We start from the raw sequence: 26550 nt of genomic DNA, 5'->3' as shown, positions 1-26550 counted from the left end.
GTGACTTAGGTAAGCCACATAATGCCTTTGGGACCTAGTTCTGCAGGGACAGAATTTATCAGATCCCTAATTACCAAGATGCTATGATTCTAATTCTTTTTTTTTTCTTTTTGAGATGGCGTCTCGCTCTGTTGCCCAGGCTGGAGTGCAATGATGCGATCTCAGCTCACTGCAAGCTCCGCCTCCTGGGTTCACGCCATTCTCCTGCCTTAGCCTCCTGAGTAGCTGGGACTACAGGCGCCCACCAGCATGCCTGGCTAGTTTGTTGTATTTTTAGTAGAGATGGGGTTTCACCATGTTAGCCAGGATGGTCTTTCAAGTTCAAGACCAGTAAAAATGCTGGACTGATGATGGTGGAGGCTACCATCATAACCATCTTAGGACCTTCAGTAGACTATTTTCTCCACTCTTCCAATTCAAGTCTTACCTCCCTTCATTCCACTTAAGAATATACAGGAACCCGGGCACAATGGCTCACACCTGTAATCCCAGCACTTGCAAGGCCGAGGCAGGATGCTTACCTTGTGATCCGCCCGTCTCAGCCTCCCAAAGTGCTGGGATTGCAGGCGTAAGTCACGGCACCTGGCCTGATTCTAATTCTTATGTGAGCAGATGGAGGGAGACAGGGATTCTGAGAATCCTAGGCACTATGTACTTCAAGGAACTTTCTCTGTGACTTTGAAACTGGTTGTATAATTAGCTCCACGAGGTTTAGGTCCTGAAAAATTTTTTCACAGGTAAGTATTATTTTGCTAGAATATATCCAGCAAATTAGAAGGATGGGGAAAGGCAGAGGAGTTCCTAGCTCGAATTTATATGTAAATACGTAAATAAACTGCAGCAGTCTGTCAATAGAGGGGGCAATTCCTGCATCTGTCAAATTGGCTACTTTGCAGAGAGCCACATCCTACTTGGGCTTCCTGCCCTCTCCCATCCCGAATGCACCAAGTTCATTCTCCTTTTTCCTGTCCCAGTGTTAACTCCATTTTAGAGCTACTCTGGCCGGGCATGTGGCTCATGCCTATAATCCCAGCACTTTGGGAAGCCGAGGTGTGCGTATCACCTGAGGTCAGGAGTTTGAGGTCAACCTGGTCAACATGGTGAAACCCTGTCTCTACCAAAAATATACAAAAATTAGCCAGGCATGATGTCAGGTGCTTGTAATCCCTTCTCCTCGGAAGGATGAAGCAGGAGAATTGCTTGAACCCGGGAGGTGGAGGTTGCAGTGAGCTGAGATGGTACCCCTGCACTCTAGTCTGGGTGGCAGAGCAAGACTCCCTCTCCAAAAAAAAAAAAAAAAAAAAAGTAAGAAAGAAAAAGAAAAGGAAAAGAACTACTCTGTGAAGAACTCATGACCTCCCACCTGAACTCCATATGTGGATGATCATAGATATATCTTCAAGGCCAACCTGTTGAGATTTATGGCTAGACAAGATTTTGCTAGTGAACCTTCCCTTCCATCATATCAGAGAAAGCAGACCTTGAGATACGAAAAGTGGAAAGAGAATTTCTGTTCCCTGAACTTAAGGAAAAGAGAAGCAAGCTTTGCGAGAAGACAGTGGACAATGACTGTCCATTTAACTGTAAGACAGGAGTTGGTGAAGTCATATGTGTTGCAGATGGTGGTGGTGACGTAGGAAAGTAGGGAATTTATTAATACTCCACTCCCAATATTGACATAAGTAAGGAGGAAATAATTAGGGGAGAGATATGCTGAAGTTTCCCTGCTAAGTTTGTAGTGTGGCTTTGCTCAAGGTTTCTTCCTCTCCCATTACCCATCCCTATGTTGATGTGCAGGTTCTTAGAAGCTTTGATTCAATGATCAGCACTAACTGCACGGAGGAGCTGGAGAACGCTGGCGTGGAGGTGCTGAAGTTCTCCCAGGTACGGTGCCGAGCCCAGTCACGCACATGGTCCCCAGTCAATCACACTTTCTGCCTGTGGCTTCACCCAGTTGTTTAAAACACGAACACTCTGTCTACCCCGGTCCATATATTCCCCCTCTAGAGTACTCCCGATTATTTCCTTCCTCCTAAGAAGCTGTGTTTTGGCCGGGCGCGGTGGCTCACGCTTGTAATCCCAGCACTTTGGGAGGCTGAGGTGGGCGGATCACTTGAAGTCAGGACTTCAAGACCAGCCTGGCCAACATGGTGAAACCCTGTCTCTACTAAAAATACAAAAATTAGCCGGGCATGGTGTTGTGCACCTGTAATCACAGCTACTCTGGAGGCTGAGGCAGGAGAATTGCTTGAACCCGGAAGGCAGAGGTTGCAGTGAGCCGAGATTGTGCCATTACACTGCAGCCTGGGGGACAACAGTGAGACTCCGTCTCAAAAAACCAAAAAACAACAAAAAACAAAAAAAACCCAGCTGGGTGCGTTGGCTCACACCTGTAATCCCAGCACTTTGGGAGGCCGAGGCGGGCGGATCACCTGAGGTCAGGAGTTCGAGACCAGCCTGACCAACATGGAGAAACCCCATCTCTACTAAAACTACGAAATTAGCCGGGCATGGTGGCGCATGCCTGTAATCCCAGCTACACGGAGGCTGAGGCAGGAGCATCACTTGAACACAGTAGGTGGAGGTTGCGGTGAGCTGAGATTGCCCCATTGCACTCCAGCCTGGGCAACAAGAGCGAGACTCCATCTCAAAAGAAAAAAAAAAAAAAAAAAGCCGTATTTTACATGACAGCATTGAAGTCAAGGGTAAAATATTAGAAACCTGGCAATTGAATTTAGATGAACTTTGATTTTTTTTTTTTTTTCTTGTTGAGGCAGTGTCTCACTTTGTCACCCAGGCTGGAGTGTAGTGGTACAATCTCAGCTCACTGCATCCTCAACCTCCAAGGCTCAAGCAATCCTTCCATCTCTGCCCCCACCAAGTAGCTGGGACTACAGGCACATGCCACCACGCCTGGCTAATTTTTTTGTATTTTTTGTAGAGATAGGATTTTGCCATGTTGGCCAGGCTGGGCTTGAACTCGTGAGCTGAAGTGATCTGCCCACCTTGTCCTCCCAAAGTGTTAGGATTACAGGCATGACCCACCACACCCAGCCTCTGATTTTTTAAAATTTGGATTTTAAAACTTTGATTTTTGTGCTCAGATGCCTTATTATACATCCTTAATTTTTTTAGATTTATACTTATTTTTTAGGAAATAATATGGAATTTAATTTTTGTCTTTTTTTTTTTTTGAGATAGAATTTTGCTCTGTTGCCCAGGCTGGAGTGCAGTGGTGCCATCTCGGCTCACTGCAACCTCTGACTCCTAGGCTCAAGGGATTCTCCTGCCTCAGCCTCCTGAGTAGCTGGGATTACAGTCATGCACCACCATGCCTGGCTAATTTTTGCATTTTTAGTAGAGATGGGGTTTTGCCATTTTGGCCAGGCTGGTCTGCAACTCCTGACCTCAAGTGATCTGCTCATCTCAGCCTCTCAGGGAGCACAGGCGTGAGCCGCTGTGCCCAGCCTATCTTTTTGGGTTTTTTGTTTTGTTTTGTTTTGTTTTGTTTTTGAGACAGGGTCTCGCTCTGTCACCCAGGCTGGAGTGCAGTGGCACAGTCACAGCTCACTGCAACCTCCACCTCCCAGGTTTAAGTGATTCTCCTGCCTCAGCTGGGAATACAGGCACCTGCCACCATGCCCAGCTAATTTTTGTATTTTGTTTTGGTAGAGATGGGGTTCCACCATGTTAGCAGGCTGGTCTTGAACTCCTGGCCTCAAGCGATCTGCCCACCTCAGCCTCCCAAAGTGCTAGGATTACAGGCATGAGCCACCGTGCCCGGCCTCTATCTTTCATTTTTAAAATTATTTTTCTTGACATAAGGTCTTGCTGTGTTGCCCAGGCTGTAGTGCAGTTCCACGATCATTGCTCACTGCAGTCTCCAACTCCTGGGCTTAAGCGATCCTCCCACCTAGCTTCCTGAGCAGCTGGGACTACAGGTGCATGCCACCATGCCTGGCTAATTAAAAAAAAAAAAAAAATTGTAGAGATGGAGTCTCGCTGTGTTGCCCAGGCTGTTCTCAAACTCCTGAGCTCAAGTGATCCTGTGGTCTCGGCCTCCCAAAGTGTTGGGATTACAGGTGTGAGCCACCATGCCCAGCCTAGAATCTAATTTTAAATCATACCCTTTGAATTTTGTAGATAGAATTACAAAGTGCTTTATTCCTCAAGCAATCACTTGAATTTCAGGCAGAATTTTCCTAGAGAATTAGCCTTTTAAAAATGATCTTCCCTTACCCCACACAGCCTCACCTTTTCAGTATAGACCACATCAAATAAAATTGTGAATGTAAAAATGCTGGGCTGATGGTGGAGGCTACCATCATAACCATCTTAGGACCTTCAGTAGACTATTTATTTTCTCCACTCTCCCAGCCCAAGTCTTACCTCCCTTCATTCCACTTAAGAATATATAGGGATCCCAGGCACAGTGGCTCACGTCTGTAATCCCAGCACTTGCAAGGCCAAGGCAGGAGGAGAATCAGTTGAGGCCATGAGTTAGAGACCAGCCTGGGCAACATAACAAGACGCCATCTCTATGAAAAGTTTAAAAATTAGCCAGATGAGGTAGCACGTGCCTGTTGTCCCAGCTACCCAGGAGGCTGAAGTGGGAGGAGAGCCTGTGCCCAGGAAGCTGATCTTGCCACTGCACTCCAGGCTGGGCAACAGAGCAAGACCCTGTCTCTTAAAGAAAAATAAATAAATACATAAATATATGTTTTATTTATATATCTATTTATTTATATTTTATTTATATATAAATATATTTTTATATTATATTTTATTTATATATAAATATGTATTTATGTATTTATATTTTATTTATATATAAATACATATTTATATGTTTATATTTTATTTATATATTTATATTTTATATATTTATATTTTATTTATATACAAATACGTATTTATATATTTATATTTTATTTATATAAATATGTATTTGTATATTTGTTTTAATTAAATATATATTCTTATATGTATATTTTATTTATAAATATATATTTTTATATATACATATGTGCATATTTATTTTATATATATACACATATATATATATCCAGGGAGAGGCACTAATTGTGCAGTTTGGAAAAGTTTCCTAGTGATGCAGTAATGGCCCATTTTCAAAGCACTGTGCTTAGATTTACCACTTAAAATGTTATTACAGGGCCGGGCACCGTGACTCATGCCTGTAATCCTAGCGCTTTGGGAGGCCGAGGTGGGTGGATCATGAGGTCAGGAGATCGAGATCATCCTGGCTAACACAGTGAAATCCCGTCTCTACTAAAAACATAGAAAATTAGCCGGGCGTGGTGGCGGGCGCCTGTAGTCCCAGCTACTCGGGAGGCTGAGCAGGAGAATGGCACGAAACCGGTAGGCAGAGCTTGCAGTGAGCCAAGACCGCGCCACTGCACTCCAGCCTGGGCAACAGAGCGAGACTCCGTCTCAAAAAAAAAAAAAAAAATTGTTATTACAGTTTTCCAGAAGTACACTTTAAAATACTTGTTTTTAAAGTGAGGCATTACAATGGTGTCATGAGCTGACATTCCCAACCTCTGACTAGAAGATTTGGATCAACCCAGGGAACAGGCTTGATTTAAGGGAGTTCTAGTGTTGGTGGTCTTTGCGTAAAAGTGTATGTCTATGTTCGTATGTGGGATTCAGTGGGAATTTTCTTTAACGCTAAAAATTCTAGTTTCCTCAGTATTTGCTTTCCTTCTTCCCCTGTCCTCCCCCAGCCTCCACACACGTGTAACACATTTTATTTGCCAATAGGTCAAGGAGGTTAAAAAGACTTCATCAGGCTTGGAAGTCAGCATGGTTACTGCAGTTCCTGGTAGCCTACCGGTCATGACCGTGATTCCAGATGTTGACTGCCTGCTCTGGGCCATTGGGCGGGACCCAAATTCCAAGGGTCTGAGTTTAGACAAACTGGTAAGCTGGCTTGGTCTACCCAAAACATTCGTGAATCTACTAGGAGCCCTATGGTTTTATTTTTCCCCCAGACACCCAAAACTTGGGTGGATTCCGTTGGATTCTTTTCTCTTTTTTCCATGTATTCAGCTTGTGATCAAATTTCATTGCTTCTTCCTTTGAAATTAGAAAAAAAAAAAGAGTTTTCTTTTATTTCCTTTTCCTTTCTTGTCTGGTTTTGTTTTTAGTTTTTGGTTTTTTTTTGTTTTGAGACAAGGTCTTGCTCTGTCACCCAGGCTGGAGTTCAGTGGTGTGATCAAAGCTCACCGCAGTCTCAACCTCCTGGGCTCAAGTGATCCAGCCACCGCAGCCTCTGGAGTAGGTGCGACTACATGTGTGCCATAATGCCCAGCAATTTTTTTTATTTTTTATGTTTTTTAGAGGTGAGGTTTCACCATGTTGCCCAGGCTGGTCTCCTCGGCTCAAGCGATTCGCCCATCTCAGCCTCCCAAAGTGCTGGGACTATAGGCATGTGCTGCCACATCTGGCCTTTTTCTTTTCTGTTTTCTTTTCTTTTTTTGAGACAGGGTCTTGCTTTGTCACCCAGGCTAGTGTACAGTGGCATGATCATAGCTCACTGCAGTCCTGAACTCCTGGGATTAACTGATCCTTCTGCCTCAGCATCCCAAGTAGCTGGAGCTACAGGAGTGTGCCACCACACCTGGCTAATTTTTAAGTTTTTTGTAGAGATGGAGTCTCACTATGTTGCCCAGGCTGCTCTTGAACTCCTGGCCTCAAGTGATCCTTCCACCTGGGCCTCCCAAAGTGCTGGAATTATAAACATGAGCCTCCATGCCCAGCCAGCCTGCCACCTCTAACCTAGTTTCCTACTGGCCTCCCTCTTACAGACTTCGTTTTCACTATGTGAATGTCTCTTTCAAGTCCTGTGCTGATCTCTTAGCGTCTACAGTAGGTAATCCAGATTGCTGGGTGGGTAACTGTCTTGTACATTGTACACAGGGATGGCAACAGATATGAAGCTGTCTCTCTTGGCTCTACCCACACTGTCTATATTTGTGGACAGTTGGCATTTTTACTTGTTCTTTTAAATGTTGAAGTAAAATCTAGAATGGGAGCTTGGGGTGTGGTTCCCAGAGTTTGACCCGAATTTGAACCTTAGTTCTTGCGACATAACAGTTGCATGGCTTTGAGCAAGCAGCTTAATTTCTCTGCCTCAAGTGCTTCATATTCACAATGGGAATGAAAAAAGTCCTTGCCTCACTAGGTTATAGAGCAGAGTAAATGAAAAAGCGCATGCAAAGCAATTTATAACTGAGACCCTAGCTTACATTATGAACACAGTGAGTGTTCACCTGCTGTTGATAATGATGATGATTTTTCTGATATGCTATACTACTCTATTAGTAATAATAGAATATTTTATGTTTGAGGTGCATATATTTATTTTGTTTTGTTTTGTTTTTTGGGGGGGGGACAGAGTTTTGCTGTGTTGCCGAAGCTGAAGTACAGTGTTGTGATCTCAGCTGACTGCAACCTCCGCCTCCTGGGTTCTAGCAATTCACCTACCTCAGCCTCCCAAGTAGCTGGGATTACAGGCGTGCACCGCCACTCCCATTGAAGTTTTGTATTTTTTTAGTAGAGACAGGGTTTCACCATGTTGGCCAGGCTGGTCTCGAACTCCTGACCTCAGATGATACGCCCACTGTGGCCTCGCAAGGTGCTGGGATTACAGGCGTAAGCCACTGCACCCGGCCTGAGTGTATGTATTTGATAGAGCTGCTTGAGCAGTGTATACCATTTTGATTTATGTTCTAATACTAAATTTCTGTTGTAATATGGATTCCTTTTTTGTTTCTATAAAAGGTCATTTTTCTGCATGTTAACTTAGAAAATATTCAGGGAGATGTTTTGATTGTAATCTTGTTCAATGACACTTAGTAAAACTAGTTTCCTATTTTCATATTAACAAAACTTGTCGGCCAGGCGTGGTGGCTCATGCCTGTAATCCCAGCTTTTTGGGAGGCTGACGCGGGTGGATCACCTGAGGTCAGGAGTTCGAGACCAGCCTGGGCAACACAGTGAAATGCCATCTCTACTAATAATATAAAAATTAGCCAGGCATGGTGATGCATGCCTGTAATCCCAGCTACTTGGGAGGCTGAGGCAGGAGAATCACTTGAACCCAGGAGGTGGAGGTTGCAGTGAGCTGAGATCACACCATTGTACTCCAGCCCTGGCGACAAAAGCAAAACTCCATCTCAAAAAAAAAAAGAAAAAGAAAAACCAAAAGAAAACAACAAAAAACTAGTCATTCCGCTTTTCACCTTTCAAGAGACATTTTGCCATTGTACAGATATAAGCACTGGTAGATCCAGTTTTCAACTAAATTTGCTAACTTTGTTTTGTTTTGTTTTGTCACAGGGTCTTGCTCTGTCACCTAGGCTGGAGTACAGTGGTGCCATCGTGGCTCACTGCAGCCTTGCAGCATCAAACTCCTGGGTTCAAGTGATTCTTCTACCTTTGTCCACCACACCTGGCTAATTTTTTAAAAAAATTTTTGTAGACACAAGGTCTCGCTGTATTGCCCAGGCTAATTTTGAACTCCTGGGCTCAAGCGGTCCTCCCACCTCGGCTTCCCAAAGTGCTGGGATCACAAGCATGAACCGTTGCACCCAGCCTATATTTGCTAAATTTTTGAAGAATGGGGCCAAAAAAAAGGTTCAGTCTCATTTGACATTAAGATATATTTATATAATGCAAACTGAGTGATTACTATGTGCTAGGTCTTGTCAACATGTTACTAATCTAATTTAATCTTGCTAGCAACCAGCAAGGTATAAGGAAGCCAGGAGCACAGAGATACTAGATAATTGACCGGGCTGTAAACTCTGTGGTGTAGGGAGAATGTCTGTATTGTCAGTGATGAAGTCAAAGTCTCATTTATAATAGAAGCTCAAATATTTGTTGATAAACAGGAGGTTATACAAGGTCTCATAGTTGCAGAGCTAGGATTTGAATTTTGGTCTGTCCGTACCAAAGGTTGTACTTTTTTTTTTTTTTTTTTTAGGCAGAGTCTCGTTCTGTTGCCCAGACTGGAGTGCAGTGGCGCCATCTCAGCTCACTGCAATCTCTGCCTCCTGGGTTCAAGTGATTCTCCTGCCTCAGCTTCCCAAGTAGCTGGGACTTCCCAAGTAGGGAAGTCCCACACCTGGCTAATTTTTTGTATTTTTAGTAGAGACAGGGTTTCACCATGTTGGCCAGGCTGGTCTCGAACTCCTGACCTCAGGTGATCTGCCCGCCTTGGCCTCCCAAAGTGCTAGGATTTACAGGCGTGAACCACTGCACCCGGTTGGTTGTACTCTTAAGCTCTATGGCTACTTACTTCCTACTTCTGCCATATCTCTACTGCTCACATGTGCTTAGGATTTGCAAAGCCACATGATAAGCATTATACATCTTCTTAAAGCAAAAATTTGACCTCATGTAGGGAAAGATTTTTGGTTAAGGGAGACATCAGTATGTGGTTTTTGTTTTGTTTTGTTTTTGCTTTTATTCTGAGAGTCTGGAAAAAACATCAGTATGTTTTAGAGTAAAATGCAAAAGTTGCTTGGATTTTTAAAGATAAAATGGTAAGCTTCATAGAGATGTGCTTTTGGCCCAACATGGTGGCTCACACCTGTAATCCCAGTGCTTTGGTAGATCTAGGCGTGAGGCTCACTTGAGGCCAGAAGTTTGAGGTCAGCCTGGGAAACAGCAAGACCTATTCTATAAAAAAATGTTTAAAAGGCCAGGCGTGGTGGCTCACACCTGTAATCGCAGCACTCTGGGAGGTTGAGGCGGGTGGATCACGAGGTCAGGAGATCGAGACCATCCTGGCTAACATGGTGAAACCTTGTCTCTACTAAAAATGCAAAAAAAATTAGCCAGGCATGGTGGCAGGCATCTGTAGTCCCAGCTATTTGGGAGGCTGAGGCAGGGGAATGGCGTGAACCGGGGAGGCGGAGCTTGCAGTAAGCCGAGATCGTGCCACTGCACTCCGGCCCGGGCGACAGAGCGAGACTCCATCTCATAATTAATAAATAAATAAATGTTAAAAAATTATCCGGGTGGTGGCACATGCCTCTAGTCCTAGCTACTCGGGAGGCTAAGGCAGCAGGAGGACTGCTTAAGCCCAGGAGGTCAAGATTGCAATGAGCCATGATCACGCCACTGTACTGCAGCCTGGGTAACAGAGTGAGACCCTGTCTCTAAAAAAAACTAAATAAGCATACAAATATGCTTTTGGTGACTGCTTAAGTCAGTGTGCCTCAGGAGCAGTGCTTCCATGGGACAAGTTGAAAAGCTGGACTCCAGAGGGATTCCAAGTGGCACACCTGATAGTTGAGTGATTCCTCTTCATGTCTACCTGGCCAGTTGAATTGTACATTGCAATGTCAAATCCCATTAAAACGCCTCAGAAGTGGATAAAATACTACCTTGTCCGTTAAGGAAGATATGAAACTTGCCAACTTTTTTTTCTAATTTTTAAGTTTTTAATAGAGGCAGGATCTCACTATGTTGCCCAAGCTGATCTCAAACTCCTGGGCTTAAGGGATCCTCCCTCCTCAGCTTCTCAAAGTCTGGGATTACAGGTGTGGGCCCACTGTACCCAGCTTGAAACTTGCCAGCTTTAAATGCCTCCCATGTTGCAGCTGAGTCTCAGGGTTTCTTGGAGATTCTCGCTGCAGTTCCCATGTGAAATGAGGGAGGGAGATCCAGAGGTTTGATCTACCTTTTTTTGTAGGTGGGCCAAGCGTTTACATGATGTCTCTTTGTAATTATAGGGAATTCAAACCGATGACAAGGGTCATATCATAGTAGATGAATTCCAGAATACCAACGTGAAAGGCATCTATGCAGTGGGGGATGTATGTGGAAAAGCTCTTCTCACTCCAGGTAAGGTCTCTTGCCTTCTTGGTGAGGGAGGGTCTGTGTGTTACCTGATCCATCCAGCTCTTCACTGTCAAATCTGCCGTCTGCTTAAGCAAAGTTAAAAGGATGAGTGTCTTTACGTTGTCAAAATGGTACAATGTGTTGAAATAGATATTGGTTGGATACCTGACATTATCTGAATAAAAGACTTAAAATGCTTAGCAGAGACTGAAATTTTCATGCAGACAATATGATGACCCTTTGCGGAACTCTCTTAAGTTAGGAGCAGACTTGTGCTTGGTGGCAGTGGAAGGAAGTGGCATTTGGAAGAAGTAATTTAGATTGGCTTTTTTTTTTTGGAGACAGAGTCTCACTCTGTTACCCAGGCTGGAGTACAGTGGCGTGATCATGGGCTCACTGCAGTTTCAACTTTCCTGGGCTCAGGTGATCCTCCCACCTCAGACTCCCAAGTAGCTGGGATCACAGGTGCATTTTTTGTAGAGGATTTTACCATGTTGTCTTGAACCCCTGGGCTTAAGCAGTCTGCCTGCCTCAGCCTCCCAGAATGTTAGGATTATAGGCATGAGCCACCACACACAGCCTAGATTGTCATTCTTGTATGACTGGTCTTGATGCAACCAAGACTGATTTCCTTCTCTCCCGCATCCCATACCTCAACCCGCTTCCTAAGCACCATTTCAAGCTCTGTCCTGTCTCTATCCATTAATGATGCCACTTGATCTACTATTAATCTGTACCCTTCTGGAACCTCATCAGTGATTCCAGTACGTCCCAGGGCCTTATATCAGGATATGAAACCTATGCCAGTCACACACTCAAACCCTTTTAGTTCCTTTAGAAAGTTCTTGCTCTTGGCTGGGTGTGGTGGCTCCCAGCACTTTGGGAGGTTGAAGGAGGAGGATCGCCTGAGTCTAGTAGTTTGAGACCAGGCTGGGCAACATAGTGAGATGTTGTCTCTATTAAAAAAAAATAAAGATTTGGCTGGGCACGGTGGCTCACGCCTGTAATCTCAGCACTTTGTGAGGCCAAGGCAGGCGGATCACAAGGTCAAGAGATCGAGACCATCCTGGCCAACATGGTGAAACTTCATTTCTATTAAAAATACAAAAATTAGCTGGGCGTGGTGGCTCAAGCCTGTAGTCCCAGCTACTCAGGAGGCTGAGGCACGAGAATTGCTTCAACCTGGGAGGCAGAGGTTGCAGTGAGCCGAGATGGTGCACTGCTCTCCAGCCTGGCAACAGAGCGAGACTCCGTCTAAAAACAACAACAACAACAATAATAATAATAGTAATAATAAAGATTCTAGGCACAGTGGCTCACGCTTGTAATCCCAGGACTTTGGGAGTACAGTGGCACAATCTCAGCTCACTGGAACCTCTGCCTCCCGGTTGAAGTGATTCTCCTGTCTCAGCTTCCCAAGTAGCTGGGACTACAGGCACACACCACCACACCTGGCTAATTTTTATATTTCTAATAGCGACGGGGTTTCACCATGTTGGCCAGGCTGGTTTGGAATTCCTGACCTCGGCCCTGCAAAATGCTGGGATTACGGGCATGAGCCACTGCACCCAGCCAAGAATAAACTTTTAAGTGGAAAAAAAAAAAAATTACTGTTGCCGGGTGCAGTGGCTCACACCTGTAATCCCAGCACTTTAAGAGGCCAAGGTGGGCGGATCACCTGAGGTCGGGAGTTCAAGACCAGCCTGCCTAACACGGTGAAACCCCGTCTCTACTAAAAATACAAGATTAGCCGGGCGTGGTGGTGCATGCCTGTAATCCCAGCTACTTGGGAGGCTAAGGCAGGAGAATCGCTTGAACCTGGGAGGTGGAGGTTGTGGTGAGCCGAGATCACGCCATTGCACTCCAGCCTGGGCAACAAGAGCAAAACTCTGTCTCAAACAAAACAAAACAAAACAAAACTAATTACTGTCAAGTTAATACGGTTATAAAATAGAACTAAAGATGCTCAAAACTAATATAGTTTGTTCCATAAATATTGTATTGAAAAGCTAATATCTTAATTAAGTAGATTAACTGCCAGGTAAGTGAGAACTTGTGAATGTGTCTTTTGGGAGTGGGGCCAGACAGGTTGAGCATCCCTTATCTGAAATGCTTGGGACCAGAAGTGTTTTCAATTTCAGATTTTGGAATATTTGCATATATATAATGAGATATTTTGCAGATGCGACCCAAGTCGAAACACGGAATTCATCTGTTTTACATACACCTTATACGCATAGTCGGAAGGTAATTTTATACGATATTTTAAATAATTGTGTGCATGAGACATAATTTTGCATTTTTGACTGCAACCCTTCACATGAGGTCAGGTGTGGAATTTTCCATTTGTGGCATCACGGTGCTCAAACATTTTGGATTTTGGATTTTGAATTTCTGAATTAGGGATGCTCAACCTGTAATAGAATGTATAGAATTCTCATAAGCCAGTCATTTTGAGTTGTTTGCTGAGGCATGTATGTCTTCACTGTAGTCTAGATAGTGTAATGAACAATGGCATGAAACTGTCAAAACTAGGGCATTAAGCTAGATGGATAAATGGCTAGTGGAACAATTTAGCTATATTAAAATAGACAGTAAGATAAACACTGATTTTAAAATATCTCCATAGTTGCAATAGCTGCTGGCCGAAAACTTGCCCATCGACTTTTTGAACATAAGGAAGATTCCAAATTGGATTATAACAACATCCCAACTGTGGTCTTCAGCCACCCCCCTATTGGGACAGTGGGACTCACAGAAGGTAGGTATTTAAAAACTGAAGGTAATTTGTGGTTTCCTTCCTCTTTCCCCTGCCCCCAACTTTAAATTAGGTCGCTGTCAGCTGATGAAACCTATCTCAGTCCCAGATTACGTTGCTTTTTGGTTCCTCTCTTGTCATAGTTCCAGTTTTTTCACCTACTATTACTTCGAATGTACAGTATCTTTCCTTCACACCACCCTATCTCTTTCGTCTTTTTTTTCTAGCTTTTTTATTTGAACTAATTTTAAATTTAAAGGAAAGCTCTAAAAATAGTACAAAGGACTCCTCTCTAACCTTAATATTTTTGCTTTTTCATTTTTTCGCTCTACACACACACATCACACACACACACAAATATATCTTTCCTAAGAACTGGCCCTTACGTAAACTGAGTATCATTTTCTTTTCTTTGTTTTTTTGTTTTTTTTTGAGACAAGCTCTCCCGCTGTCACCCAGGCTGGAGTGCATTGGCATGACCTCGGCTCACTGCAACCTCTGCCTCTGGGCGCAAGCAATTCTTCTGCCTCAGCCTCCCAAATAGCTGGGACTGCCAGACCTGCACCACCACCATGCCTGGCTAATTTTTTGTAGAGACAGGGTTTCACTGTGTTGCCCAGGCTGTTCTCAATCTCCTAGGCTCAAGCGATCTGCCTGCCTCCATCTCTCAAAGTGCAGGGATTACCAGCACAAACCACTGTGCCCGGCCTTTCTTTTCATCTAGAGGCAAAATTCCTCAGCCTTTCTTTTGTCTTACATGACACTGACATTTATTTTGTAGAATGTCTGTCATTTTGGTGTGGTTTGATATTTCCTCGTGGTTTGATTCAGGTTATGTTATTTCTGGCCATCTCCCTCTTTGATAGTTCAGTGTAATTGTTTAGTTTTCTGATAGATGCTTTTTTTTAATGTGCATTGTAGATGAGGCCATTCATAAATATGGAGAAGAAAATGTGAAGATCTATTCAACCAGCTTTACCCCGATGTATCACGCAGTTACCAAAAGGAAAACAAAATGTGTGATGAAAATGGTCTGTGCTAACAAGGAAGAAAAGGTAAGGAAAAATCCAGCAAACTAAATAGTGCTCTGCAAAATGGACAGGGATGGCAGTATTTTGCAGGGGTGGAAAGGAGGGAGACCAAGCCGGTAAACCTTCTGATTCAACTGGGCAGGCCCACTTTGATCTGTCTTATATGTATTTTGGGGTTCTTCATAATATTTCATCGAGAAGGAGGTTCCACTCCTTTTAAAAAATAAGGATGATGCTGGGCATGGTGGCTCACACCTGTAATCTCAGCACGCTGGGAGGCTGAGGCGGGTGGATCACCTGAGGTCAGGAGTTCGAGACTAGCCTGACCAACGTGGTGAAACCCCATCTCTACTAAAAATAGAAAAATTAGCCTGGCATGGTGGTAGGCACCTGTAATCCCAGGTACTCGGGAGGCTGAGGCAGGAGAATCACTTGAACCTGGGAGGCAGAGGTTGCAGTGAGCCAAGATCATGCCACTGCACTCCAGCCTGGGCAACAAAGTGAGACTCCATCTCAAAGCAAAAAAAAAAAAAAAAAAAAAAAAACAAAGAAGAGGAGAGGCCAGGCGCTGTGGTTCATGCCTATAATCCTAACACTTTGGGAGGCCGAGGTAGGCGGATTGCCTGAGCTCAGGAGTTTGAGACTAGCCTGGGCAACATGGTGAACCCCTGTCTCTGCTAAAAATACAAAAATTAGCTGGGCATGGTGGTGCCATGAACATTCCTCAGTAGCCTGTGATTTCTGGATATTGAATCATGAAGGCTCCTTCTTAGTTATTTCTTCATACCAGTTATCATTCATTCAGTTGACAAACATTATGAGTCCATTCTTCTCAAGACTAAGAACTGCGATATGGAGAGGAATAATATGAAGAGCCGGCCATCACCAGAGGCTCTTTATAGGTTCAATTAAGATCAATTAAGATCATAATATCGGTCAGACAACGTGACTCATGCCTGTAATCCCAGCACTTTGGGAGGTGAGGTGGGTGGATCACTTGAGCCCGGGAGTTCAAGACCAGCCTGGCCAACATGGTGAAACCCCATCTCTGGTAAAATTACAAAATGAGCTGGGTGTGGTGGTGCGTGCCTGTAATCCCAGCTACTCGGGAGGCTGAGGCAGGAGAAGCATTTGAACCCAGGAGGTGGAGGTTGCAGTGAGCCGAGATCATGCCATTGCACTCCAACCTGGGCAACAAGAGCGAAACTCTGTCTCAAAAAAAAAAAAAAAGAAAAAGAAAAGAAGATGTTTCTCTTTTTTTCCCAGGTGGTTGGGATCCATATGCAGGGACTTGGATGTGATGAAATGCTGCAAGGTTTTGCCGTTGCAGTGAAGATGGGAGCAACGAAGGCGGACTTTGACAACACAGTCGCCATTCACCCTACCTCTTCAGAAGAGCTAGTCACACTTCGTTGAGAACCCTGAGACGCGTGTGGCTGGCAGCGGGACCCATAGATCTTCTGAAATGAAACAAATAATCACACTGACTTACTGTTTCAGTTTTATGTATTTCTTTATTTTAATCAGGATCTTCTGATAGTGGAAATTTTTAGTACATAGTAGAACTTATTTATGGAGTTAGAGATTTGTAATGTTATCCAGGATTGATTTTCATTTGATCACATCTCACAATAATTAATATTTTCAAGTTTTTTTTTTTTATTAACAGCTCTGTGCTAGTTTTTTTTTTTTCTGTTTTAGCCTCATCCCCAAATATAAAACTTTGTGAAGTACAATTAACTTAATGTACTTGAATGAACAGAACTTGCTATTTTTTTTTTTTTTTTTTTTTTTTTGAGACAGAGTTTTGTTCTCATTGCCCAGGCTGGAGTGCAGTGGCACTACCTCGGCTCACCACAACCTCTGCCTCCCAGGTTCAAGCAATTCTCTTGCCTCAGCCTCCCAAATAGCTGGGATTACAGGCATGTACCACCACACCTGACTAATTTTGTATTTTTAGTAGAGATGGGGTTTCTCCATGTTGGTCAGGCTGGTCTCGAACTCTTGGCCTCAGGTGATCTGCCCGCCTCAGCCTCCTGAGGTACTGGGATTACAGGCATGAGCCACTATGCCGGCCTGCTAATTTTCATAGAAGTTGATGGCAATTCTTCACGTGTAAACAATACCAGTGCACAGAACCTTTATATATTTTTTGAAACCAGTACTGTGCTCTTCATATAACAAAGCTGCTTCAAGGATGTGACCTTTTTCTAAAGGTATGTAATGTGAGAAGCCGGCCTGCCTTATTTTCTTTTTTCTTTTTTTTTTTTAATCATTAAAAATGGTTTGTGGCCAGGCCCAGTGGCTCAGGCCTATAATTCTAGCACTTTGGGAGGCCAAGGCAGGAGGATCACTTGAGCCCACTTGTTTGAGGCCAGCATGCACAGCATAGCAAGACTGCATCTCTACAGAAAGTAAAAAAAAATTACCCGAGTGTGGTGGTGTGCACCTGTAGTCCCAGCTACTTGGGAGGCTGAGGTGAGAGGATCACTTGAGCTTGGGTGAGGTGAGGCTACAGTGAGTCCTAATCATGCCACTGCACTCAATCTTGGACAACAGAGCAAGACCCTGTCTCAAAAAAAAAAAAGTATGCATTATTTTTATGAGATGAAGTGCATCAAACTTGGGAAAGATTTGAGGAGGCTGGGACCCTCCTGGGAAAACCCACCTTGAAAACAGATACGAGAGATTTAGAAGTGATTCCTACTTTCAGAAGGAGGTGGATTCAAATACTTCAAAAGTCCCTTCCTCTGCTCAGTGTTTATAGTTCAACGAATAATTTCAGTATTTGTATGTGTTCTTGTCATTTTATTTTTTCTGAAAATCTTCCAAAAATTTGAAAATAAAATTAACAGCTTTTTCTTCTTATAAAATTTGTTACCGTGAGCTTTAACTGGTACACAGGAAATTGGTTCATTTTCTAAGGATATTTCACATTGGAGAATTGGTTGCCTGTGCTTACGGGCGTGAAAAGAGAGTTCTCGTATAAAAATAAAGATCAGAGGTATAAACGTAACATTTAGCAGATTAATGGTTGAGTTGGAAGAAAAGCCTAGAAATCATTTAGGTCTTTAACACTTTATTTCTATTAGGTTTTACCGGCTAGTTCAATTTTTCCATGATATTCATTAGTCATCCAGTGTTACTGAATTCTTTTTTTTTTTTTTTTTTTTTTTGAGACAGGGTCTCCCTTTGTCGCCCGGCTGGAGTGTAGTGGTGCGATCTCAGGTCACTGCAGCCTCCGTCTCCCAGGTTCTAGCAGTTCTCCTGCATGAGCCTACTGAGTAGCTGGGACTACAAGCGCATGCCACCACACCCAGCTAATTTTTGTATTTTTAATAGAGATGGGGTTTCACCATGTTGGCCAGGCTGGTCTTCATCTGTTGACCTCGTGATCGGCCCGCCTTGGCCTCCCAAAGTGCTGCGATTACAGGCGTGAGCCACCACGCCGGGCCCACTGAATTCTTTGCTGTGTGTTCTGTTAAGCTTTTACTGATTGTCCTTCTGGTTAGTGATGGCCAGTTACTGCACTGACTTTTTTTTTTTTTTTTTTTTTGAGACCAAGCCTGGCTCTGTTGCCCAGGCTGGAGTGCAGTGGCATCATCTTGGCTCACTGCAGCCTCTGCCTCCCAGGTTCAAGTGATTCTCCTGCCTCAGCCTCCCAAGTAGCTGGGACTACAGGCACACACCACCACACCTGGCTGATTTTTGTACCGTTAGTAGAGATGGGGTTTCACCATGTTGGCCAGGCTGGTCTTAAACTCCTGACCTTAGGTGATCTGCCCACCTCAGCCTCCCAAAGTGCTGGGATTACAGGCATGAACCACCGCGCCCAGCCTATTTATCTTGATTAAATAACACTGGTATCTAGCAGTACCCTAGGCACTGTGGAGATACAAACATGACTTTCCAAAGGGTTTGCCTTTCAATTAATTGCAGTAGTTTACAGTTGTTAGCGTGACCCACCACATCCAGCCTGCACTGACTTCTTAAGTAGGCCCAATGTCAATGAAAGAAAAATATTGTATTAGCAAGGAAATTATATGTATTTGTGGTGGGATAAGAAAATAGGATCCCCAAACTTGGGCGTGGACAAATATAGCCATTTCTCCCCTCTTCCCCTAGCCTAAAAGACAGTGGACCAAGGTTCTAGGCTCCATTCTGCTGGTGGATTTCTCACTGTGCACAGACCCCAACCTTGAGATGTGCCTCTGTCAGGGAAATGGGAGGCCCTATTTTAACATCTATTTTAACATCATGTGTTCTTAATCTCACGTTTATCCTTTCTGCTGCCTGTGTGCTGGTTCCATAGTAAACCAAAAAGAAAGTACAGTACCCTTATCTGAGTTCCTGTCTGCTTTCTCATCAGTCCTTGAACTGGTCCAGCCCTTGAGGTGTTGTGGCTTAACAACCTCTATTACTGAAAGCACCAAGAAATGTAAAGATACAGTGGCTCACACCTATAATCCCAGGACTTTGGGAGGCCAAGACGGGTGGATCACCTGAGGTCACAGGTTCGAGACCAGCCTGGCCAACATGATGAAACCCCATCTCTACTAAAAATACAAAAATTAGCCAGGCGTGGTGGCTGGTGCCACCCAGCTACTCAGGAGGCTGAGACAGGATAAACACTTGAACCTCGGAGGTGGAGGTTACAGTGAGCCAAGATGGCACCACTGCACTCCAGCCCAGGCAATAGTGTGAGACTCTGTTTAAAAAAAAAAAAAAAAAAAATACAAAGCAGCACGCTGTATAATATGGACCACATTGTAGTTGCACAGTAGATGTTTACTGAAGGAAAGACATGTTACTTGCTTTCAAGTAATCTTATTATCTAGAATGAGAGACCATTTCTATACAAATAAAGCAAGTAAGTACAGGATGACTATATGATTTATTGACTAAAATGGCACACTTTCAAGAGTGAAAGGAGTGTCACTGACAGTTTACACAATTGGTACAGATTAGTACTGCCCTAAACAAATAGGAGATTACCGCCTTCATTACATATTATTAGAGAGGTAAAAGGATACCGGTTCAGAGGACCAGAAGTGCACTGTTGCTGGGAAAAGCGAGAAAAGGTTCACAAAGGAGGTTAGGTAAGATTTGAAATGTGGGGGCTGTAGAGGAAAAGGCCAGAGCAGGTAGAAAGTACAGTGAAGGAAGGATTGGATAAATTATTGTATTGCTGGATGGGCATGGTGGCTCATGCCTGTAGTACCAGCACTTTGGGAGGCTGAGGCAGGCGGATTACCTGACGTCAGGAGTTCAAGACCAGCCTGACCAACATGGTGAAATCCCATCTCTACTAAAAATACAAAAATTAGCCAGGCATGGTGGTGTGTGCCTGTAATCCCAGCTACTCGGGGCGCTGAGGCATGAGAATCACTGGAATCTGGGAGTTAGAGGTTGCAGTGAGCAGAGATGGCCCATTGCATTCCAGCCTGGGCTACAAGAGTGAAACTCAGTCTTAAAAAAAAAAAATTGCTGTATAACAAACTATCTTATAATAGAGACCATCTTAAATCTCATGATTTGTGGATCAGTAATTGGGGCTAGGCTCAGCGGCTGGTTCTTCTGTTGGTGTTGGCAGGGGTTATTTGGTGATATTCAACTGGCAAATGGGCTGGTCTAGAGTCCAAAAGAGAATTATTCAAATGTCTGACACATAGGCAGAGACGAGGGAAAGCCGTGCCTACATGTTGCCTCTTCAGCATGGCGGTCTCAGAGCAGTGGACTTAAGTGGAACCTTTCGGCTGTCAAAGTGTTCTGAGAATCCTGGGCAGATGCTACAAGCCTTATGACTTAACCTTGGAAGTTCTAGAACATCACTTCTGCTACATGATATTGGTTAAGCAAGTCACTAAGGCCAGCTCAGATTCAGGAGGAAGTGAATTGAACTTCACCTCTAGGTGGAAAGGAATAGTAAAGAATTTGCCCCTGTTGGCTGGGTGCAGTGGCTCATGCCTATAATCCCAGCACTGTGGGAGGCTGAGGCGGGCGAATCACCTGAGGTCAGGAGTTTGAGACCAACCTGAACGACATGGCGAAACCCTGGTTCTACTAAAAATGTACAAAATTAGTCAGGTATGGTGGCAGCCACCTGTAATCCCAGCTACTCAGGAAGTTGAGGCAGGAGAATTGCTTGAATCTGGGAGTTTGAGGTTGTAGTGAGCCAAGATCGTGCCACTGCACTCCATCCTGGGCAACAGGGTGAGACGCCATCAAAAAAAAAAAAAAAAAAAAAGAAGAAGAAGAAGAATTTGCCCGTCTTTAATCTTTAATTGTACCTGGCCATCTCCTACTCATTTTATCAGACTGGACTAAAACATCACCTTTGTGAAGACGTAAGTAGTTTTGTGTGTTCTATTATGTGTTGCCATAACATCTTGTCACATTGTAGGTCTGCACTACATATTCACTTTGTGTATGACATTTTTCACTTAGATTACTCATTTCCATCTTCCCGATGTTGTGTTTCACAGTATCATTCCTGGGATGTCAGGCAGCGACTTTGGATGCAAGGCAGAAGAGTGTGTTACTATGATTTTTTGACACTAAGATCAAAAGTATTGGAAACGTCAACATTTTAATTCTTTACCTTTTTGAAAAATGAGTAAGCAGGCATATTTGGATTCTTCAGAATAATAGGATATGTGCGCATGCAGAAACAGAGTTGTTATAAGGAATTCACTCATACTATTATGGAGTTTGGGAAGTCCAAAATGTGCTGTGGAGGCCGGCAGGCTGGAGACCAGGAGACCCAGTGGTTCAGACACAGTCTGAAGGTTGAGAGAGAGGCCCCCTTGCTTAGAGAAGTGGTCTTTTTGTTCTGCTCAGGCATTCAACTTACCAGTTAAGCATCCCACACATACACACACACACATAACGGAGGACAATCTGCTTTACACAAAGTTCACCAACGTATTGTGAGATTAATATCTTATCCAAAAATACCCACCAAGTTGATACCATTGTGACCAATCATTCCAAGTTCACCCCAGTCACCTTGGCACCTATATACATTATATATGTAATATAAATATATATATATTTATATATATGATATTATCTATTATATATAATTATATATAATTAGTATATTATATATTATAAATACATATATATTATATATTATATATAAACATATATATACATCATATATAATATACATTATATATAAATATATGTGTAATATATGCATTCCTATGCCTGTAATAATGGTATAGGAATACTAAGAGACATTCGTGTGTGTGTGTGTGTGTGTATATATAATTTTCTTTCTTTTTTTGAGACAGCATCTTGCTCCAACCTGTGACCCAGGTTGGAGTGCAGTGGTGTGATCACGGCTCATTAAAGCCTTGGCTTCCTGGGCTCAAGCAATTCTCCCACCTCAGCTACCCAAGCAGCTGAGACTACAGGTGTACACCACCAGGCCTGCCTAGCTACTTTTTTTTTTTTTTGTAGAGATGGGGTCTTGCTGTGTTGCCCAGAGTGGTCTCGACTCCTGAGCTCAAGTAGTCCTCCCGACTTGGCCTCACAAAGTGCTGGGATTACAGGCACAGGTAAGCCACTGAGCCCAGTCCCTACATTTTAAACCATACTTAATACCTGAGTAAGACATAACAAGGTCATACTTTCACCTAACAGAATACAACTATCTTGGGTACAACCACAACACAAACCCTTTCCCCAGAAGAGGATACAAAGTCCTTGGTTGATGTTTGCTCTTCTCTTTGATATCCCATAATTCAAATTCTGTAATGTAAAGTTAATAACACTTAAATACTATAACAAAATTAATACATCTTATGTCACATAGTAGATGGATAAGGGAAAAAACATCTGATACATATGTGTGTGTGTGTGTGCACGCGTGCCTGTGCACAAACATTCATAATAAAACAAGGAAATATAATAGTTATCGTCCTTGTTTCTGTAACTGGACACATGGTCATGGCTAGTATCTGTAATACCTTTTTTCACTACCAGTTCCATTTTCCCTTTGCCTTCAGCAAGTGCCTTAGCTGCTTAACTGGTTGTGGTTCTTTGTGGGTTTTTTTGTGTATTTGTTTGTTTGTTTTGAGACAGAATTTTGCTCTTGCTGTCCAGGCTGGACTGCAATGGCATGACCTTGGCTCACCATAACCTCCACCTCCCGGGTTCAAGCGATTCTCCTGCCTCAGCCTCCCAAGTAGCTGAGATTATAGGCATACACCACTATGCCTGGCTAATTTTGTATTTTTCGTAGAGATGGGGTTTCTCCATGTTGGTCAGGCTGGTCTCGAACTTCCAACCTCAGGTGATCCGCCCACCTTGGCCTCCTGAAGTGCTGGGATTACAGGCGTGAGCCACTGCACCCAGTCAGTTGTGGTGCTTTACCTGTTGGGGTGACCCAAATCTTTGGTCTGGAAAGAGTCTGTGCGTTAGTGGTGCTGCCTGAATTGGGCTGTTATAGTTTTCCATGGACTTTAAAAATGGCATAGGAATGCTAAGCAACAATCTAGCAGATCTCCTACAGGATCTCTAGGTTGTCTTCTTTAGCTTCTTGGTGGACTAGCAGTCCAATTTCACCTTGGTGGTCATTATCAATTACCCTCGCCAGCCACACATGGTGGCACATGCCTGCAGTCCCAGCTACTCAAGAGGCTGAAGCGGGAGGATCACTTGAATCCAGGAGTTCCAGGCTGCGGAGAGCCAAGATCATGCCACCGAACTCCAGCCTTGGCGGCAGAGCGAGACCGTCTTTGCAAAAAAAAAAAAAAAAAAAAAAGATCACCCCAGCTGATATGGTTTGGCTGCGTTCCCACCCAAATCTCCTCTTGAATTGTAATTCCCATGTATACAGGAAGGGACCTGTAATCTCCACCTGTGGAGGGAGGGAAGTGATTGGATTCTGGAGGCGGTTCCCCCATGTGGTTCTCGTGATAGTGAGTTCGTTCTCACAAGATCTGATGATTTTGTAAATGATAGCTTTTCCTGCACTCTCACATCTTCTGTGTCTCTCCTGCCGCCTGGTGATAAGGTGTCCACTTCCCCTTCTGCCATTATTGTAAGTTTCCTAAGGCCTCCCCAGCTGTGTGGAACTGTGAGTCAATTAAGCCTCTTTTCCTTTTTTTTTTGAAACGGAGTCTTGCTCTGTGGCCCAGGCTGGAGTGCAGTGGCGCAATCTCGGCTCACTGCAACCTCCATCTCCTGGGTTCAAGCGATTCTCCTGCCTCAGCCTCCTGAGTAGCTGGGATTATAGGCGCTCACCACCATGCCCAGATAATTTTTGTATTTTTAGTAGAGATGGGGTTTCACCATGTTGGTCAGGTTGGTCTCCAACTCCTGACTTTGTGATCTGCCTGCCTCGGCCTCTCAAAATGCTAGGATTACAGACGTGAGCCACCATGCCCAGCCTAGACCTCTTTTCTTTATAAATTACCCAGTCTCAGGTAGTATCTTTATAGCAGCAGATGGCCTGAGGCCAGGAGTTTGAGAACAGCCTGGCCAACATGGTGAAACACCGTCTCTACTAAAAATACAAAAATTAGCTGGGTGTGGTGGCGTATGCCTGTAATCCCAGCTACTCGAGAGGCTGAGACAGGAGAATCGCTTGAACTCAGGAGCAGAGGTTGCAGTGAGCCAAGATTGCACCACTTCACACCAGCCTGGATGGCAGCAAGACCCTGTCTCCAGAAAATAAATAAATAAAGACCAGGCATGGTGACTCACGCCTGTAATTCCAGCACTTTGGGAGGCCAAGGTGGATGGATCACCAGAGGTCAAGAGTTCAAGAGACCAGCCTGGCCAACATGGCGAAACCCCGTCTCTATTAAAAATACAAAAATTAGCTGGGCCTGGTGGCACGTGCCTGTAATCCCAGCCACTTGGGAGACCGAGGCAGGAGAATAGCTTGAGCCCAAGAGGCGGAGGTTGCAGTGAGCTGAGATTGCACCACTACACTCCAGCCTGGGTGACAGAGTAAGACTCCCTCTCAAAAAATAATAATAAATTAATAAAATGTGTATATATAGTGGAACGGCTAACTCAAGCTAATTAACATAGGCATTATCTTGCATAGTTGTCATTATTTTGTGGTGAGAAAATGTCTTTTTTTTTTCTTTTTTGAGACAGGGTCTGACTTTGTCTTCCAGGCTGGTGTGCAGTAGTGCAGAGTAGCTCACTGCAACCTCTGCTTCTTGTGCTTAAGTGGATCCTCCAGCCTCAGCCTCCCCAGTAGCTGGGACCACAGACAACCTGCCACCATACCTGGCTAATTTTAATATTTTTTGTAGAGATGGGGGTCTCTCTATGTTGCCAGGCTGGTCTCAAACTCCTGGGCCCCAGGGACCCACCTGCCTCATCCTCCCAAAGTGCTGGGATTACAGGCTTGAGCCACCATGTAGGGCCATTTTAAACAGTGAAATCGGCTGGGCGTGGTGGCTCACACCTGTAATCCCAGCACTCCAATTTTTTCCCACTCTGCACATGTCTGCAAGTGACTATGAAGGTGCTACAAGTATTGATTTCAGGCTTACAAATACATTTTAATGGGTAGGCAAATTGGCAAATATGGAATCCACAAATAATAAAGATTGAGTCTATTTAAATATACTGAAACTAAGTTTTTGGTTATGTTTACTTTATCTTGATATGGCCCAAAATGTAATTCTTTTCTTTTGATTACTCTTAATTTTATTTATCTTTTTTTTTTTTTTTTTTTTTTTGAGACAGAGTCTCACTCTGTTGCCCAGGCTGGAGTGCAGTAGCGTGATCTCTGCTCACTGCAAGCTCCGCCTCCCAGGTTCACGCCATTCTCCTGCCTCAGCCTCCAGAGTAACTGGGACTACAGGCACCCGCCACCAAGCCCGGCTAATTTTTTGTATTTTTAGTAGAGACAGGGTTTCACCGTGTTCGCCAGGATGGTCTGGATCTCCTGACTTCGTGATCTGCCTGCCTTGGCCTCCCAAAGTGCTGGGATTACAGGCGTGAGCCACCGCGCCCGGTCTATTTATCTTGATTAAATAACACTGGTATCTAGCAGTACACTAGGCACTGTGGAGATACAAACATGACTCTCCAAAGAGTTTACCTTTCAATTAATTGCAATAGTTCATAGTTGTTAGCTCAGGCTTTAGAGACAGGCAGAAGTGGGTTTGGATCTTGACTCCTCCACTTAGAGTTGTATGTCCTTGGAAAATATAACACTTCTATGCCTCAGCTTCTCCATCTGTAAAGTCAGAACATTTTTATCTACCTCATACCATTTTGGAAGGATTCAATGAGAAACCCCTCAAAAAGCTATGAGTATTAATATTAAATATTAGTATATTATTATTTTCTTTTAGAGACAGGGCCTTGCTCTGTTGCACAGGCTGTAGTGCAGTGGTGTGATCATGGCTCACTGTAGCCTCGACCTCCTGGGCTCAAGCAATCCTCCCATTGAAGCCTCCTGAATAACTGGGACTACAGGTATGCACCATCATACTCAGCTAATTTTTATATTTTTTGTAGAGACAGGGTCTTGCTTTGTTGCCAGGGCTGGTCTCCAATTCCTGGGCTCAAGAAATCCTCCCGCCTCAGCCTCCTAATGTACTGGGATTACAGGCATGAACCACTGTATGTGGCCCCAAGCTTCCTTTGTCTTTCCATTTCACTATCCTTACAAGGTAGCTTTCATGCTTGAGTTGGTCACTTCATGATTGTAAAATAGCTCCTTTATCTCTAGTCTCATGTCTGTGTTCCAAAAAGGGCGAAAAAGGAGAAAGAGGTGGTATCTGAATCAGGAAACAAAAACTTACCCCAAAATTGCCAGGAGATTTCTCCTTATGTAGAAATCATGTGTGTGTCACACGACAAGCTAGCTGCAAGGAACCTGGCAAGGTAAGCATTTAAGCTGAATCC

The 26550-nt window shown here is 43.9% G+C and overlaps 1 protein-coding gene across 2 annotated transcripts in view; it reads left to right on the top strand.

Annotated features, from left to right (window-relative positions):
• The window catches only part of GSR (glutathione-disulfide reductase), a 57419-nt gene extending 39885 nt beyond the window's left edge, over positions 1-17534 (top strand). For both annotated transcript variants that reach the window (XM_045398104.2, XM_045398103.2), the window contains exons 8-13: positions 1798-1884; positions 5782-5940; positions 10764-10875; positions 13502-13633; positions 14552-14685; positions 15928-17534. In XM_045398104.2, the coding sequence (XP_045254039.2) occupies positions 1798-1884; positions 5782-5940; positions 10764-10875; positions 13502-13633; positions 14552-14685; positions 15928-16077 (774 nt within the window). In that variant the 3' untranslated portion in view covers positions 16078-17534. The remainder of the gene's footprint in view (positions 1-1797; positions 1885-5781; positions 5941-10763; positions 10876-13501; positions 13634-14551; positions 14686-15927) is intronic.
• The last annotated feature ends 9016 nt before the right edge of the window (positions 17535-26550 follow it).

Source organism: Macaca fascicularis, chromosome 8, assembly GCF_037993035.2.
Source record: "Macaca fascicularis isolate 582-1 chromosome 8, T2T-MFA8v1.1".
Lineage (NCBI taxonomy): Eukaryota > Metazoa > Chordata > Mammalia > Primates > Cercopithecidae > Macaca > Macaca fascicularis.
The sequence above is the reverse complement of the archived record's forward strand: the minus strand, read 5'-3'. Positions and strand labels throughout refer to the sequence as shown.